Below are 19,408 nucleotides of genomic sequence, written 5' to 3' on the forward strand. Positions count from 1 at the left end.
GGGGCTCCAACCCACGAAGCATGGGATCATGACCTGGGCTGAAGTCGGACACTTAACCTACTGAGCTACCCAGGCACCCCCTGACTTCAATATGTCAGAAACGACGACAGAAAAGTCTTGCCATGATAACAAATGAAACATCTTTATAAAATGTTTATATAGTTTGTTGTCAGCATTTTGGAATTACTATATTATTAGAAAGTCATTGAATGAAATATGCTTCTTCTTAGTTAAACTGATGTGTTCACTTAGCAATTGTTAATTAACTTCTCACAGAAAACTGTTTGCTGTTTGTAAATAACTGTGTTTCTATGTAACTGGTTAATAGTTATAGTGGTAATGGTATTCATCAATGGTAGTATAGGCAAATTACAACTTGCTTTATGTTCTTTTTTTTTTTTGTCTTTATATATGTCCTGAATTTGATAGTCCAAGAAGCAAATTTAAATTAAAACAATCTTCCCTAAATATATGCTTGCTACCTAGAATATCCAGCAGTGATCCTTATGCCCTTAATACCCATCTTCCTGAAGAGTTCTTTGTCACTCAGATGACTTTATACCATAAGGTGTCTGTCCTCTCAATGTGTGTTCTTATCATGAAATCTTGTTGAATTGCCTTCTTTGTTATTACTAGTGATGGCTTGACAAATTAGATAGACATGACATGAAATGTTATTTCTTTCTCTTCTTGAAATAGCTTTTAGCTCTTCATTTGCAGTAATCTCTATGTGGATATCATTGTTCAGGAGCATTTATTAAATGCTCATCACTTCAGTGATTTTACGTCTTGCCACAGTAATGGTTTTACCACACTACTAGTTTTCCATTTTTGTAAAACCATTAGTTTATATATATTTAGCTTCATTACTCTATATTTTTTAGATTTGGGGTGTTGAATGATATTGGGCAAAGAGGCAGAATTTGGTGTCAAGAACAAGGGGGTGGAAGTATAAGAGAATACATTTGTAGTAGACCCAGGTAATTTTAGCTGACATAAATAGTTCCCTCCATTAAGATCAAAAACTCATTTTTGCACTGCTAGATACTTCTTCCTTGTGAGATGTAGGGATTGTACTACTTAGTTCAGGGGTCTAGGTTTTCACAGATTTTGGCTTTTTAACTCTCCTTTCCCTCTCAGCCTTTAGTAGCTTTGAAGGCAGTTTTTGTTTATATAATCTTCTATGAAAGTGATAGGCCTGGTGGTTCAGAGGCTGTATCTTGTTACCCTTAAGATATGGTATTCCAACACAGAAGTGTTTTCAGTGGGTTTTTCTGGCAGAAGAACTACAGTCCTGCATTTCAGTGGTGTTGAATGACAAGCTAATTTCAATATCAAAGTTTAGATTTTTAAAGCCATCCTAGTTAAAAACCTTTTTGAGGGCCTATGTGTATATAACATTAATTTGCTAAGGGAAAACTTTACACATAATTAAACAATTCTTTAGTAAGACTAATTTTATCCTTCTTAAAATGTGATTATGTACTTTGTATTTCATATTTGTAGATGCCAACACTATTTGTGGAGTCAGTTTTGGAAGTACATGGTAAATTTGTTCAGCTAATCAACACTGTTTTAAATGGTGATCAGCACTTTATGAGTGCATTGGATAAGGTAACTTTTTAATCTGTATATAACACATATATCTATAATTCTATTTAATCACTTTTCTTTAAGCAATTTCAGAATTAGGGCTTCTCATTGATTTATGTATATGACTTCTAATCTAGACAAAGTCAAAATTGAAATATAACCTTTTTTTCTTTTCCTTTCTTTTTTAATTTTTTAATTTATTTTTTGAGAGAGAAAGAACAAGCAGGGGAGGGGGGTGGGAACAGAGGATCCAAAGCGGATTCTGCACTGACAGGTGACAGTAATGAGCCCGATGCAGAGCTTGAACTCATGGACTGTGAGATCATGACCTGAGCCAAAGTAAGGTGTTCAACCAACTGAGCCACCCAAGCACCCCAAAATAAAACTTTTGATTTATAACTGAGTAGTTAAATCAAATGCTTGAATTATATGGGAATTGAATTTCCCATGAGTATTATATAGGGGAACTTTTTTTTTTTTTTTACAGATAGTTTATTGTCAAGTTGGTTTCCATATAACACCAGTGCTCATCCCCACAAGTGCCCTTCTCCCTGCCCATCTCCCCCCTCCCCCTCCCACACCCATCAGTCCTCAGTTTGTTCTCAGCATTCAAGAGTCTCTCATGGTTTGCCTCTCTCCCTCTCCCCCACTATTTCTCCCCTTCTTCTCCCATATAGGGGACATTTTTAATAAACCAGTATCTTCAAAAAAAATGCATGTGTAGTTTTAATATATTTTAATAGTGATTTTTCCTTTAAATATAATACTTAGGCTACTGAAATACTTGAAATGATAATATTTGAAAGAGAAGATAAATATGTTTTACACACTTTCGGGTTTTGGTATACTTTAAAAGAAATTTGCTTACATGGCTATTAAAAGATTTTTTTAAAAGTAGTCTTATATTATCTGTGTTCAGATACTAGTAATGAGTTACAGAGAATATTTTCAGTAGAAACAGTATATATAATTTTTATGTAATTATTATGAGGGATACAGTTAGAGAAATTTACCCTGCATTTAAATATGAAAACAGGAACACTACCATCAGAATGCCGTGTTTTGTGTGAAGCAATAATTTTTGGATTTACAGATTACAGCATACTCTGTTGAACCAAGTGCACTTTTCCCCTATTACTAGGGACTAATTATTGGTCTGTTTTCATATTTAGGCCCTTACATCAGTTGTAAATTACAGAGAACCCAAGTCTGTTTGCAAAGCACCTGAACTGGTAAGTTTGATGATTGGTTAAAAGTAATCTTATGGAAAATCAGTATTAGAAAAAGAAAACTGAGGAGAACGTCAAACTAATTTGCTTTTGTAGTCTCTTGCAGAAAAATAGATAAAATTAAATTATTAAAAATAAAAATGATTATTTACATTGTATATAATTTGGCATTTATTTAGGGAATGCAATTGGCCATATACTAAAGCCTTTTTTTAAGGAATAACTGAAGGAGAAAATATTCCATTTCATAATGTTTGGGGTTTAAAGTATGTCTGCTTTGAAATAATTTGCATTACTTCCCCTAGGGATTTTATTTTACCTGAAATCTAAAAAGAACTGATGGTAAAATTGTGATAGCCCTTACTGCAAAAGACTTATTTAATGTCATAAATTATAGAGCCTCTCAAAACTCATGTAGGTGTTCTTTTGAAACTTACATTACTTGTATCAATGCTTTATTGGTTGCTACATGTTGATTAGAGATTTGGCTTATTTCTAGGTTTTTGTTGTTGTTGTTGACCTATATTTTAAGTTTCCTGGTGCATGTTCAGGATTTTTAAAATATAAGCTTTAGGATGCCAGAGACCCTGTCCATTGATCTTATTTTGTATTGTTGCCACCTTGCCTCCTTTGAGGCATGATATGTACAGAAGGGCCCTTTCTAAAATTTACTGTCAATTTCTACTTCAGCTTGCCAAGTACTGTGACAACTTACTAAAGAAGTCAGCAAAGGGGATGACTGAGAATGAAGTAGAAGACAAACTCACGAGCTTCATCACTGTTTTCAAGTATATCGATGATAAGGATGTTTTTCAAAAGGTAAGTTGTAACTAGAGAAGTTTTATTTGTGCTTTAGTCAGCTTTGATTTAGTTTTGAACTTTTAAATCATCAGAAAGGAAGTAATCTTTAAAAAAATTTTTTTAATATAGTTCTACGCAAGAATGCTGGCGAAGCGTTTAATTCACGGGTTATCTATGTCTATGGATTCTGAAGAAGCCATGATCAATAAATTAAAGGTAATTTAAGCCTGTGATCTGATAATGTCCTAGAAATTATTCCACTAACACATAAATATATTCATTTGCAGCATTATATGTAGTAATGAGATCTTTCATCAATAGGTGATTCGTTAAAATATAGAATGTATATTTGTGTGGTGGGATATGCAAATTCTTTATTGAAAGGACAAAATCCCTCTCTGTATATTGATCTAGAATCATCCACAAGATATGAACAGTATTAACTTTACAAAAGACTTGTATTACTTATAAATGAGTACATTGAAATTATTCCATTAAGTACAAGTTTTGGAGTACAGTTGAATTTCATTTTTTCTTTATAAATATTTCTACATCATTTTAGCTTAAAGACTGATGAGATAAGTAGTAGCTGTTTCTTATTTATCTTGAGTTATGCAGTAGTTGATCATTTTCCTATATAGTAGACATGGAATATAATCCGTGGTCCTTTTTAAATATATCAAAAACTTTTTTAATTTTAATATTGATGTTAACACAAAGCATTTTGTATCCCAAGATTAGAGATCCAAATTTTCTGACCTGGTGATGACAGAGTTTTAAATAATTTCAAAGAAGTAGATTTCAAAAGATGGTATTAAAAATATGCCTAAGTACCCTCCTTTTTAAATTGACTACTGGCTCAAATATTCCTAGTCATCTTTCAGTGTTTTTGATACTGTATGTAAACCTTAAAAGGTATCTTACATACAGTGGACATTTTGTAGTGTTGAAATAGGATATTTGGATTTATAGAACTTTTTGTTTTAAACGGAAATTTATTGTTTCATAAATATGTGTTCTCATTTATTCTGCATTTAAACAGAAAAAAATTTTTGAAAGGTTGTTTTGAATAGCTGCTTTAGATTATGAATAATATAGGCCTTTGGTGTAAATATAAAAGCAGGACCTTTAACTTATCACATTCTTTTAATAATTAATGTGGTTTTTTTATTTTTATTTTTAAAAACTTTTTCTTTTACAGCAAGCCTGTGGTTATGAGTTTACCAGCAAGCTTCATCGGATGTATACAGATATGAGTGTCAGTGCTGATCTGAACAATAAGTTCAACAATTTTATCAAAAATCAAGATACAGTAATAGATTTGGGAATTAGTTTTCAAATATATGTTCTACAGGTAATGAATATGTGTCCCATTGTGTATATTTACTAACCATTGAAAAACTCTGATACAACGCATTAATAATGGATGCCTGATTACATTTCTTTTAGTCAGTGGATGCTATCTTCTCAAGTTACATGTTATTTTGATTTGGAATGAAATATGTCATGATAGAAATGTAGATGGGTTTTATCAGCATTTTAAGGAAAGTATAAAAAAAGTGCCTTAGTTGCTTAAATTATTTTACAAGTATGTATTTTTAAGTTAGATATTTATCTGCTTAACTTTTTTCCTTGTAGGCTGGTGCATGGCCTCTTACTCAGGCTCCTTCATCTACATTTGCAATTCCCCAGGAATTGGAAAAAAGTGTACAGATGGTAAGTTTGCAGGAAATATGTTAGAAGACCAAAGAAATTTTGATAATTGTCTTCATGTTAATATTTAAATATTTTTCCAAAGTCTTAAGGGCTCATGAGATATAAAAGTATATTCACATAAATTATAGTTAGTCTGCCTTGTAGGAAGATTGTAAATTATTGTTGTTCCTAATATTAAAACTAAAATGCTAAGGCAGTGCTTGGGTCACCCAATCAGTTAAGTACTACGTTGGCTAAATGCTAAAGGGGTGCCAGGTTGGCTAAGTCATACTCTTGATTTTGGCTTAGGTCATGATCCCAAGATTCATGAGATCGAGCCCCACATCAGGCTCTGCACTAACAGTACTAGCCTGATTGGGATTCTCTCTCTCCATCTCTTTCTGCCCCTCACCTTCTCACTCTCTCTTTCTCTCTCTCTCAAGATAAATAAACTTTAAAAAAAAAAAAAAAACTAAAATGCTAAGTGTGTTATACAGTTCTATGTCAAGTGTGTCTTTTATTTTTATTAAATCTGTTATCTACTCCTAAGCAGTTTTAAGTTACAGACATTTTGATATTAGAAGACTGTTTAGAGTGCAGTACTTAAAACAATCATTTTCTAATTTTTCATTCAGTCTTGGAGCCATTTTTTGTCTCCATATTTATCCCCTGGGATAGTTATTTTTATTTCTGGACTGTGATTTAGATAAATATATGGAATGTGAAATAATCTAGAAAAAATGCTTTAAAGTGCAACTGTAAATTAAACTCTTACAGTGCTTACCAAAAAGCTTTTAAAGAGACTGTAGAAACTGTATCTTTACAGCTTTATTAAGCTATAATTTGTATAATATATGTCTTAGCCTGTTCAGGCTGCTCTAACAAAAGACCACAGGCTGGGTGGCTTATAAACAACAGAAGTTTATTTCTCACAATTCTGGAGTCTGGAAACCCAAGAACAGGGTGCCGGCATGGCTGGAAGAGGGCCGTGTTCACGTCATATATTTCTTGTGTCCTCACATTGTAGAAGGGACTAAGGAGCTCTGTGGGGTCTCTCTTCTATTAGCACTAATCCTGTTCCTGAGGGTTCCACATGTAGGATCCAAGCAGGTCCCAAAGGCCTTACCTCCTAATAACCATCACATTGGGCATAAGGATTTTAGCATAGGAATTTGGGAGGGACACAAATGTTCAAACCATAGTATGATACAATTCACTGATTTAACATATACAATTTCAGTGGTTTTTTAGTATATTCACAGTTGTGCAACCATCACACAATCAATTTTAGAACATTTTTATTACCGCAAAATTACCCCTCCAAAACCCCCTACCCATCAGTAGTCATTCCTCATTTTCCCTTAACTCCCTTCCTGACTCCCCTCATCCCTAGGCAGTCTTCTTTCTTTCTCTATAGATTTGCCTATTCTGGACATCTCATAGAGAGTCATATCATTTGTGACTGACTTCATTCAGCATAATGTCAAGGTTCATCCCATGTTCTAGCATATATCAGTAGTTAATTACTTTTTATTGTCAAGTAACATTCTCTTGTATGGATGTACCACGTTTTATGTGTCCATTCATCAGTCGATGGATGTTTGAGTGGTTTCTACCTTTTTTAGTATATGAATAATGCTGCTGTGAACATTTGTGTACTAGATTTTTAGTGGACATGTTTTCATTTCTCTTGAAACTGACCCTTCTTGATTTACTAACTCACCAAAAGAGGCTTCTTATTTCTTCACTGGATGGAAGTTTGGGTCACATATTTTCTAGAGAAATCTTCATTATTGTTTTTAGTCCCTTATTTGAACAGTAACTTGAGGTTGTGAACCAGTGAGTTATGTATACATTATGAAGTTTAAAATGAAAATGGTATTTCATTACACTATTCCCTGGTGATATATATGCAGTGGATATTTTGAGTTATTTTTTAAGTAAGAATTTTTTTGTTTCTTTCAAAATAAGGATTATAAATAAAATAGCACAGTACAGGCTTTGCAATCAGAGTTTCTAATTTCATATGCCTATTCTGCCATTTACTATGCTCTGTGACTTTGGGCATATAGCTTTCTAATATTTAACTGATAAAGAGGACTATCTCAGCGTGCTGGTACGAAGATAAAATGAGATAATAGTGTAAAGCATTTAGCCTCGTGTATAGTAGGTACTCAGTAAATGGTAGCTAATATAGAAGAAGTAACAGTTATAGTAGTAGTCGTAATAGCAGAGTTAGAGTAGTGCAACCAACCAGGTAGATTTCAAGATACTAGGCATAAGGTGGGGTTTCAAAATAGGAGTCTAGCATAAGGACTTCTTGCATCTTCTTTAGAAAAGCATGATGGCACAACCATCTTAGAAAATGTATGAAGAAAAGCATTCATTTGGGTGGGCAGAGTGTGAGCCCAGGTTATTATGAATTTTGCAAAAAGGATAGATGCAAGCAGGAATAGGGTTTGGGTAGATAGGTAAGGTATTTTGATGTATTTGTCATCAGGCAAGTGGAAGAAAACTGACCCCTCACCTTTGACATTATTAAAACTTCCTTCTTAAGAACCTGAGTTTTTGAATCTCAATTAAGCAAAGAATAGGTGCTCCCAGAAACAGTTTCCTTCTAACTTTATGTTTTTTTCTCTCCCCTTGAAATAAGTATGTTTCAATATTAGGTTTTTAAACCCTTAGGCCTTTATTAATGTAGAGCCTTCATCAGCTTTCACTTCCCTCACTTACAAAATGCAGGGTTTTGTTCTATTTATGATTCCAAGAATATTGTCCTTTCCATTTGGATTTTCTATAATTACCAGTAGAGGGAGTTTGTCCTTGTATTTTTTCCTAGTAAATCCAAGGGTTCAGTTACATAGGAATGAAAATCCATCTGTGTACTTAATAGTGTACATTTTCACATGGTAAATTAATTCATCTTGCCTTAGTGATCTTTTATGTGTTTTACATCTTAAAATATGTAGTTATTTTATAAAAAATTTACTTTGATTTTACACATATGAATGTTAAAACTATGGAAATTAAGCTTTAATTAAAAGCAATTTATTTTTGCATATTAGACCATTAAATCTTGTTATATTTCTTTTGTACCTGGTCCACAGATCTGAATAATACTGAAGAAATATAAAGTCAACTGTTTTTTGTTTTGTTTGTTTTACATTTATTTATTTTTGAGAGACAGAGTGAGACAGAGCATGAGCAGGGAGAGAAGGAGACACAAAATCTGAAGCAGGCTCCAGGCCCTGAGCAAGGGTTCATCACAGAGCCTGACACGGGGCTCGAACCCACAAACTGTGAGATCATGACCTGAGCCGAAGTCGGACATTTAACCGACTGAGCCACCCAGGCGCCCCTAAAGTAATTTATATTAATACAGCTCTCAATTAAAAGTGAAATGGAATTGTTCATTTTTAAAGCCCCTTGAGTTTTAATTTCCTCAAATGGTATTTAAAAGATGTTGTCCTAGCCTATTATTTATTTTAAAATGAGTTTAGGAAAGATACATTTTTTACTAATAAACTATGGTAACATAATTGTTTAATGATATAATTAAGCAAAGTTTTATAGCTTTTCTCTATGAATGCCAGATGAATTTATAATGTTTCCATTTGGAACTGAAACTTTTTGTTCTTAACAAGTTATAGAAATGAAAATCTTTATAATCAGACTTTAAACTTATGGTAAAGGAATATTTTCTGTTGGCATATCTATATCTTTGTCAATAAAACTTTACTGATAGATCTAGTTGCTAGGAGTATAAAGAGGCAAAACATGTGCCTTCGGAGCTTGGAATATACATCTTGAAGCTACTTTTGCACTTAAATAATTTATAAAGAGCATTTTAAAGTTTGGTTTTCTTGATTTCATGTTTTAGTTTGCATTTGTCCACACATTCTTGTAAATTATTCATCGTAAAATTATGAGTTATATAATAGTAATTGAATTTATTGACATCCCTGGAGATTATTAATTTGTCAAAGCCCACTTTGATGAAATCATTTTGACTTTTCTCTTTGTCTGGATTAGAATCAGGCAGAAAAACTTAAGTATTTTAGGTGCCAGTCATTTCCTGTTTATCATGCCATTGGAGTGAAAGTGAGCGCAACAAGTTTTAGCTTCCAGGACTAGGCAAACTTGGAATAAGCTGCTGAAAGAAGTCACTGATCCTCTTGGCTGACAGCTATAAACTTGTGCTGTAAGGAGTGAAAATAGCGCAGCTGGCAGCTCAAACATTGCTGATTGCTTTATTGAAACTTTGTTTTGGGAGTAAGAAAGATTGAATTTGATATACAAATAAAAGTTTTAGGTGTAAATATTACATGTGGCACATCATGCTGAAAGTGTGTCCACAATTCTGAATTGTGACATGATGCATTTATTTTTTTAGTGTTATAATGAAATTGAGGGTTTGTTTTGTTTTGTTTACATTTCAGTATCATTTTCTCACTATAAATTATGTACTGGCTCTTTAAAAGATATTTTTTGGATTGATGTCCTACAATTACACTTTCAATTCAAGGAAGATGGTTTTTAATTTTCAAAGCAACAATAATGTTAAATTTTTTACAATGATATCAACAAAAGAAGATACAAAGACGAGCACCTTGAAGCTTTGTCTGTATTAGTTTTGACTGGATATGAAGTTAAATTGTAGATGTCACCTCATAGGTAACCACAGAAATACTAATCAACCTGTCACTTCAGCAGGGGTATATATGCTGGCAAATAGGAGATTAGAAATGAAGGTATGATTTCCATTTTCATACTGGAAATATATGATGATGTTTTTGGTCAGTAATTTGGAAAGTCCAAATTGCTATCATTCCAAACTGATGACTGAATCACTGACTATGTCATTTCTGAATTTATACAAATAGTTAAATGTACAGGGCTGTGGTTTAGTGGAGAGAATCCTGGACAAGTTGTAAGTGAAAAGAGCTGGACTAATAATTGTAAGATCTTGGTCAGGGACTTGCCATGGATATGTTTTCTCATCTATTGAATAAGTAAGTATACCAGATGGGTTATAATGTCTTTTCTAACATACACTTTTATTTTTTTACTTTTTAAATGTAGTAATAATGAGGTAGTTATGTTAATAGTACCTGAAATTAACTTGATTTTCTTTCTTTTTTACAGTTTGAATTATTTTACAGCCAGCATTTCAGTGGAAGGAAACTTACATGGTTACATTATCTTTGTACAGGTAAAATGCATTTAATTATATTTAGTGTAGTGAAATTTACCTGATACAATTATGTTAATAATTTAGAAAGAGATTTCTTACAGCCTAATGATAGTGTTTTTTCCCCCTAATGATGGTTTTTAACCTCTTTTCCTCTATCTGCCTTGCTGGTTATCATTAAAGCAACTAATAATGCAGTTCAAGTGCAGCACTTTTTAATAGTATAATTATAAAATTGTTGCTTATATTATTACTGCTTATTAAGAAAATGTCTGAATTTTATAATGGTTTCCTACTTTTTTTTTTTTTAATGTTTATTTATTTTTGAGAGACAGAGCATGAGCAGGGAAGGGGCAGAGAGAGAGGGAGACACAGGATCTGAAGCAGGCTCCAGACTGTGAGCTGTCAGCACAGAGTCCGATGCGGGACTCGAACCCACAGACCACAAGATCATGACCTGAGCCAAAGTCAGACGCTTAACCGAGTGAGCCACCCAGGCGCCCCTAGTTTCCTACATTTCTATAACAAAACACTTTATATAGACATTAGAAATTCTGTTTAGAAACCAAGACTTGACAGATCAGATACTCTTAAAAACACTGTTTTCTCTAAATATGTCAGATGTCCTCAGAAATTTCATTAACCATGATAGCATTATAAGGAGATTAACCATTTGATTTTTCTTTGTGCTGCTATAGTGAACTGCAGTAGTAAATACTTTTTCCAGAGTGTCCCAATTAATTTCCAATAGTTTCTAATTTTAGAAAAGTTTAATCATAATCTGGTCCTTTGCTTCTTTCTGGAATAGTGGGGTCCACTAATTTGACAGTGAATGATTATAGACTGTGTGCAGTTGCTCTGAGTTGCCTAAAGAGGTTAGCCAAAGTAAACGCTCACAGTTTTCTCTACTTTGCTAAAGGCATCTCTGGTAAGAGTTTATCTGTTAGGGGGGCACCTGGGTGGCCCGGTCGGTTAAGTGTCTGACTTCGGCTCAGGTCATGATCTCATGGTTTGTGGGTTCGAGCCTCGCATCAGGCTTTGTGCTGACAGCCAGGTCAGAGCCTAGAGCCTGTTTCAGATTCTTTGTCTCCCTCTCTCTCTGACCCTCCCCTGCTCATGCTCTCTCTCTCTCAGAAATAAGTAAAACATTTAAAAAAAAAAAAAAAAGAGTTTATCTGTTAGGAATGGGATAAGAAAATTTGATCTATCAGGTGCCATAACCTTTATTAGGAAATTCTATTCACTCACTTAAAAAAAAATTTCTCTTACTATTTATTTGACTCATTTATTTTTGGAATATGATGCCTCAATGTTAGTAATACATATTAGTACATAATTAGTACACAATAATACATACTTAGACAAATTTATCTTTATTGAACAAGTTGGGCATTTAAATTTTTTCAGCAGTTTGTGAAATAATGAATTTTTTAAAAAATTTTTAATGTTTATTTTTGAGAGAGAGAGAGGCTCAGTGTGAGTGGGGTAGGGGCAGAGAGAGGGAGACACAGAATCCAAAGGAGGCTCCATGCTCTGAGCTGTCAGCACAGAGCCCCCACACGGGGCTAGACTCACAAACCATGAAATCATGACCTGAGCCAAAGTCAGATGCTTAACTGACTGAGGCACCCAGGTGCCCAGAAATGGTATTTTTAATAAGTGGTCAGTTTTTACTTGACCTTTAATTTTACATGTGTTATGAATTTTTTCTATTGTCATTTAGTAAATAGAATTGGTTTTAAGAGAAGAAATGACTCAACCAGTGTTTGATAACTAAAAGAACTAATTTATCTAAATGTACTTGAATTTAATTTATTTTTACTTCCCTTGAATGTCTGTCTTGGAGAGTTTAAACTCTCTTTGTTTTTCTCGTTACCTCAGCAGTAATCAACCTTCTAAGGTATTTTAATGAGGGACACACTTTTTTGGTGTTCGGCAATTTAATTGTATATAGAAATAAAGAAAAAACTACGTATATAGTCTTTGCTGTTGGAATTTGGCTTGAAAACTGTTACTGATGACACCACGATAGGAAAGAAAACAACATTCTTTTTCTGTTTTTGAACTGTGCAGAGTTCCCAAGCTGGTCCAGGATAACCAGAGTTTTGGAGCTCATTTGTTTGTTTTTGTCTTGTTTCAGTGTTGTGTATATTGTCTTAATTAGAGTCAAAGAATTTATTCCTTTGGAAAAGATACGTTAACCTTGTAAATTCATTTCTTGTTTTGAATCACTGAAAGCACTGAAAATAACTGTGATCTATCAGTGAAACCACTCAGTAAAATTTTATTTTGGTTCTCGTTTATTCATTTACTCATTAACAAAAAGTTCTCAAACACCATCCGTCTTTAAGATGGCTTGTTTTGGAATTCCTACATTTGTCGTAAGGCTCCAGGGCTCCTTTAAAATATTGGCTCTCATTCTAGACTCAGAGTTCTGTTTCTTGAGAACCCCTGTCACTCATACTTTTACATATAATCACAGTTATTCTTCTGTAATCCATTTACACATTTCCAGGTACTATTTGTATTGTAATCCAAGAGTCTTTACAAATGATTGGAGATAGGGTGTAAAGTGATATTTGGAGGAATTTAGAATCAGGAGATGTCGAGTTATTAGCCTATTAAGTCTGTAACCTTGAGCAAATTATTTAACTTCTCTGAACCTATTCCCTCATCTTTCTCTTTGTAAAATTCATTTATAACTCCGAGAACATCTTTGTTCCAAGTATTTCTGTATGCCAAGTACAGATAAACCCTCAAAAAGCTCACATCTAATGGGAGGACAGACAAGTAAATTATTATGGTAAATGTTTTGAACGTTGTAATAGGTGAGCCCAGGGTTTTAGTATTCCATAGAGTGGTGGTAGCAAGTAGCTCCTGGTGAAGAGAAGCTTCTGAGTAAATAACATCTAAACTTGGTTTTCAAGGATGAATAGGACTTAGCCAAAATAGGCAAAGAAGAATGTTGAGAGCATATTACCAACAGAGGTAAGAATTTTAAGAAGTAAGCAATCTATGCTATCAGATGGGACAGATACTGAATGAGAGAAAGATAAAAATTCCATTGGATTTATGAGTAGGACACTGGATAGAATTATTCTGAGAGAATAACTGGATGAAGAAATGACAAATACAGAACCTGGAAACTTACGCTGTGTGGATATAAATAAGTTTTATTTATGGCACATCAAGATTTTGTAGGAATCTCAAGTTGGCTGCTGAGAGAGAAGTTGAGAAATAAATTCAAGGGAAATAATACTTTGTTAATACATAGCTATGCAGGTAATACATAAATAATGTATATAATTAAGATTACATTAGTAGTCAATGAACAGTAAATCATATAAGTGTTGATTATTTGCCAAAATGTAATCTGGCACATTCCCAAAATTGAAGTCCCACCATATTGCATGTACCTTAAAAGGTAAGGATTCTGTCTGTCCTTGGCTAAATTCTCTTTCATTATTGATTTCAAGTACTTTAACAGTTAAAATTGTGAGGGGTTTCAATATTATCTAATGTCCAGTCCATATTTAGATTTCCCTGGTTGTCCTCAAAGTGACTTTAATGCCTGTTTTATTGTAATCAGAGGTCACTGATTGCCGCTTCCTTTCCCTGCCACCTCTTACCTTAACCTCTCTCTTGACATACTTTCTTGAAAAGACCAGTGTTTTAGATTTGTCACATTATTTACTTGTGATGCATTTGATTTGTGTTCTATTCCCTGTACTTTCTGTACATTAATATTCCTGAAATTAGGTTCAAAAGTTTGATTCTATTCAAATTATATTGTCAGCAAGAATACTTCGTAGACAGTTCTATATATTTCATAATGCACCTGAAGTCATGTAATATCAGGTTGTCCCACTATTAGAGACTCTAAAGTTGGCCACCTGGTTAAGGTGGTGACCACCAGATATCTTCATTGTAAAGATACTCTTTTCCCTTTTCAATTAACAGGTGATCTGAGGGGAGATACCTAGGTCCCATATGAATACCCTTTTTCAGGAACAGCTCTATCTAATGATTTTGGCACCCACGGATGATCATGGCTTGAATCAGTTATTTCATTATTGATTGCAAATTGGCGATACTCTATCACTCATTCAGCATTTAGTAGCTGACATTCTTCTGTAAAGGAAAGCTTTCCCTTAGAGACTAAGGAGCCGACAGGTAATGGGAGAGTAACTTGGATGAAACTATTAAGAGAGTTCTGCCCACTCATTACTTCCTGTAGTTGTAAATACGTCTTGAATTGTGGTTGGCTTATTTTTTCAAAGTATGTGTGTATCAGAATGTTTTCTTCTAATTTGGAGTTTCATCAAGTTTGCCAACCTGTTCTGCAGGTTAAATGACCTCTTTTGTCATTTTCCATTTCTGTTTATATGGCAGTAATTTAATGAATCGTCCAAATCTGGGGTTTCCTACCCTGCCCCATGTATTCCCTCTATCCTTTTCCCAGTTTTTGCAGCTGTGAGCTAATGAGAGAGTGGTGCTGAAAAGGTGTCAAGAGGCCCATGTGCCCTAATGCTAACAATTAAAAGATAGCAGGGGAATAAAAGTATTACAAAACTTGTTTGCCGCTTTTTTAGTGTTGCAGAATGACCTTAATAATAAATGCTTTGTTGACCATTTATTTACATTGACCCTTTACTTGCATTGTCTCCTAATGCTCCTTGGGTTCTGGTGATGATGAAAGACTGCTTGGCGTGGCAGGGGACACATTCTGTGTCCAGACCCATGGCAGCATGTTATAGCATCCGCAAAGTGTTGCCTGAGGTCCCACTTCATCATCCATGTGCTTGATGCATTACTTCATACTGGTTGCTGACATATGATTAAAGCAGTCATTACACAAATGATATACAGTTTATGTGATCTCTTGCCTCTCACTACATTTTCCAAACTTAAATGTTAAGATGAGAGTCCTTAAAGTATTCTCGGTACTAATTGTTGGTAGGACACTCCTAATGTTAACTTTTTACTTAAATTCTATTAAGCCCCCCTTTCATGAAAATTCAGAGATAAGGCAATTTTTTATCTTTAGGTGTTTCTAAATAATTATCTGAATAACAGTTGTTCTGAAATAGGTTGAGGCATAATAAAAATTAGAATTGGCATCTGCATGATCATAAGTGGCAGAATTTACTTGATATCCTTTAAATTTTTAAATTACATAATAAATAAGCACAAAATCTTGATAAGAGTTCCTAATTACCACTCACAGGGAGAATGTAGCCTCTGGGGTAAGTTCATGTGAAATACAGCCTCCCTGAGTATAATGTAGAACTTTTTTAAACCAGATCTTGTAATGGTTTAGTTTATAATCCATTAATAGTCGAATAATTCAGGGTGTGTATGTGAGAGACAGACAGAAATACAGTCACTAAACTTACACAGCTTTATGTTTTATTTCCTAAAGGAAATAAACTTGCATTAACTTTTTACGTGTTACAGAGTGCATACATGTTTGTCATACAGTTTATTATAAGCTTTTCAGTGTACTGCCTCCCTGGGATGTTGCAGAACTGCAGTGAGCCAAAACCCACTGTATCCTTTATAGCTTTCCAGGGTAGTGTAGTATCTAGAACTTGTTTATTCTGTCAACTATTTCATCAAAATCTATCTTTTTGTCTCTCCTCCTACTTGTTTGCCCCTAGAAAGTTACTGGGGAAAAAAAATGTTTGCTTATGAGACAAAATAGCATTGTTAAATTTTGGCAGAAACTACAGGTTAGGGCCACAGGAGAAACATCTCCTGTGTGCTTGTAGATCTCCCTGCGTCCTTGAACCTTGCCAGATAGACAGCATGTGAGGAAGTTATTGGTAGCAAGTTGTCATTCTCTCCCTTTGTCTCTTTCTCCTCCTACCCTGATCTCCTCTTACTGTTTTCTTCATGCCTAAGTCTTAGCTTTCCTATTAACTTGTAAAGAAATTGTTACCTACTGGTAGAGGTATTTTAGTTTAATTGTGATTTATACTGCATATTCAAAACTAACAGCCCTCCCTCCCCACCCCACTCCCCAACAAACAAAATGATTGCATTGCTAGCAAGAATGGCTTTATAACAATTTAATAAGTCATTGGCTCATTCTTTCAGGAGAAAGTAGCTGAAATAAACAATTAATACTCAAGTAATTTTGAAATGTTTCTTTGATCAGTTTATTGTTACAATTTTGTTTTAATTGTAGGTGAAGTTAAAATGAACTATTTGGGCAAACCATATGTAGCTATGGTTACAACATACCAAATGGCAGTTCTTCTTGCCTTTAACAACAGTGAAACTGTCAGCTATAAAGAGCTTCAAGACAGCACTCAGATGAATGAAAAGGAACTGACAAAAACAATCAAATCATTACTTGATGTGAAGATGATTAACCATGATTCAGAAAAGGTATGGGGAATTTAAGCATTGTAAACATTACAGCTTTTTCATGAGATGTTTGCAGTTTTTCAAGTAAGGTTATAATTGGCAATGCTCTTTGCACTTTGGAAAGCACTTGAGTCAGGAACCAGCTACATTGCTGCAGGCTCCTAACAGCTGTGAGCTTATGCAGTCACAGAGAAGTTGGTGACTGTGTGCCCTTTACAGTTTGATTTTATTTGTCCTATACTGTGACAGTTTACTGAACATTGTGAAAGAATTGCCACTGGGTGGATTCTGGTTAATTGAGGTTAAAAACAGTAACATATCATAAATCTTTCTGGGTTTTTTTTTTCCATGTGTTTAATAGATATTTAATTACGAATTCTGTAATAGGAAATGACTACCTATTGATATTTATTTGTGTGCATATTTAGCTTGAGTAACCATCCCAAATGCTCTCCCTCTCCTGTTCCTTCATTCCAGGACTCAACTAATAACCACCATATATTTGTAATTAATCTGTCACAAGAAGGGCAAGCCAGTAATCTACTTCTTTTCTTTATAGCTTTTTTTCCCTAATAACTAGTTTTTGTTGTTATAGTATATCCTGGTTATTTAAATAGTTTTTTAAAAAGCCACAGATGTGAGTTAAATCTCATATTTCAAATTGTGCCTATAAGAAAAAATTCTCATAAATTACATTTCATTTTTGTTTTGGTGAAATTAATAGCCTACAGTTTCCTTCGTCAGTTCATTTAATCTGATGATATTTTGTAGCCTATGATTGAGCAGCTTTAAATACCATGTATTCTGAAATTCAAATAAAGCTTTTCTTAATACTGAGAAATGATTAATTTTTCTGACTTCAGAATCTTAATAAAATATTAAATTCTTAAGATTTTAATTAAGGCAATTATTTACAATTTAAGCATGAATTTAGACTTAAAATTTAAGCATAAATTTATAAGCTAAATTAAGTGTTTAAGAAGTTGTATAGTTTTCTAAACTATTATTTTTGCTGCCCAGGAATGTACAAAATACATACAGATTGCTTGTTTGCACATTAAATTTTCCTTAGCAGAGCTTCCTAGGTTATTGTTGAGGATGGTTCATTTGCCAAGTGCTCTTTGATCCTGCTGTTGGAGACTCACTGTATGATATTAGTAGCTTATCTTAAGCCTGGTAGAGAAGTTGTGATTGTGAAAATTGGCTTGACAACTTTCATTTGAGAAAAGGCCACTTGTTTCTGGAAGAGTGAATAAAACATGAATTCAAGGGTAAACTCATCAGAACCACGCCAGGGGCACGTGTGCCATGGGGAACCACTTGTTTCTGTAGCCCAGTTATTTATCATCTGTGTATTGTTACTTCAGCACTCTAAAAGACCATTGGTTGCTCACTTTTTCAAAATGGGGTGACAGAAATTTTGAGCCAAGTAGTTCATAAAAATTAAAATGTTAAATTCTGTTTAAGCCAGTGAGCTTTGACTCCTTAGCCAATGGTAATATGCATAATAGTTGGGCCATAAAATAGCTTATTTCTAAATCTAAACCAATTAAAATTCAAATGTAAAATAAGAAAAGAATTGTTTTTTGCTTTCTTTGTTTGACATAACACAGTTACTTTTCTTTAAAATAATCTTTCTAATGTAAAATGATGAGAGTTTAGTTTTCTTTGATTGGTTATTTCATTTTTAAGGCATATTATTTGTAGCAACTTTTATTTAATGATTTTAATTTTGATAAATGTAAATGAATTATCTTAAATTGTAGGAAGACATTGATGCAGAATCTTCATTTTCATTAAATATGAACTTTAGCAGTAAAAGAACAAAATTTAAAATTACTACATCAATGCAGAAAGACACTCCACAGGTAAGTGCTTTTTAATGTCATTTGTCTTGGAAATATTTAAGCATTGGACTTCACAAGTGTAACTGAGAGAATGCAAAATTTTGCACATCAAAAGTAATAATGTGATGCATTTTTTTCTGGTTTATTCTTTGCATTCACTAACCTTACAGACCTACTGCCAGTATCATAGCTTATAAAAATAGTAATATAATGAGTATCTAAGGGAAAATGTAGAGTATTATCACATTTGCTTTTAGACAAAATGTGGAGTGTTGCTTTGCATTCTTGACAAAAATTCCTACCTTGACTAGTAATATAATCTCTCATATTTTCATTTGTAAAATAAGGAAAAACTATAACATATTTGTTTCAAAGAGAAGTTGTTGAAAATGTTTCTCAAAATTCCACATGCGTGGGGTACCCGGCTGACTCAGTCAGAAGAGCATGCGAATTTGAGCCTCACATTGGGTGTAGAGATTATTAAAAAAATTTCATGGGTAGATGATCTTGCTGATACTCAAATTGTGATCTGGTAGGTCTGGAGTGGGTGGGGTTCAGACTACCAGATGAGCCAGTTGCTCAGAGGGGAGCATCTGCTGTTGATTCTTTTAACTCCATAATGATTATTGCTTTGTTCTGGGATAGCCTGTTAATGTCACTTAAATTACTTGATTGCCTCT

General features: G+C 33.7%; 1 protein-coding gene across 3 annotated transcripts in view; it reads left to right on the forward strand.

Annotated features, from left to right (window-relative positions):
* Positions 1–19,408, forward strand: part of CUL2 (cullin 2) — a 104,803-nt gene that overhangs the window by 80,790 nt on the left and 4,605 nt on the right. For all 3 annotated transcript variants that reach the window (XM_077771760.1, XM_077771761.1, XM_077771762.1), the window contains exons 11-19: positions 1,507–1,614; positions 2,766–2,825; positions 3,513–3,641; positions 3,753–3,839; positions 4,825–4,977; positions 5,262–5,339; positions 10,464–10,530; positions 16,700–16,902; positions 18,648–18,749. In XM_077771760.1, the coding sequence (XP_077627886.1) occupies positions 1,507–1,614; positions 2,766–2,825; positions 3,513–3,641; positions 3,753–3,839; positions 4,825–4,977; positions 5,262–5,339; positions 10,464–10,530; positions 16,700–16,902; positions 18,648–18,749 (987 nt within the window). The remainder of the gene's footprint in view (positions 1–1,506; positions 1,615–2,765; positions 2,826–3,512; positions 3,642–3,752; positions 3,840–4,824; positions 4,978–5,261; positions 5,340–10,463; positions 10,531–16,699; positions 16,903–18,647; positions 18,750–19,408) is intronic.

Source organism: Crocuta crocuta, unplaced genomic scaffold (assembly GCF_008692635.1).
Source record: "Crocuta crocuta isolate KB4526 unplaced genomic scaffold, BGI_CrCroc_1.0 scaffold457, whole genome shotgun sequence".
In the NCBI taxonomy this organism is placed as follows: Eukaryota; Metazoa; Chordata; class Mammalia; order Carnivora; family Hyaenidae; genus Crocuta; species Crocuta crocuta.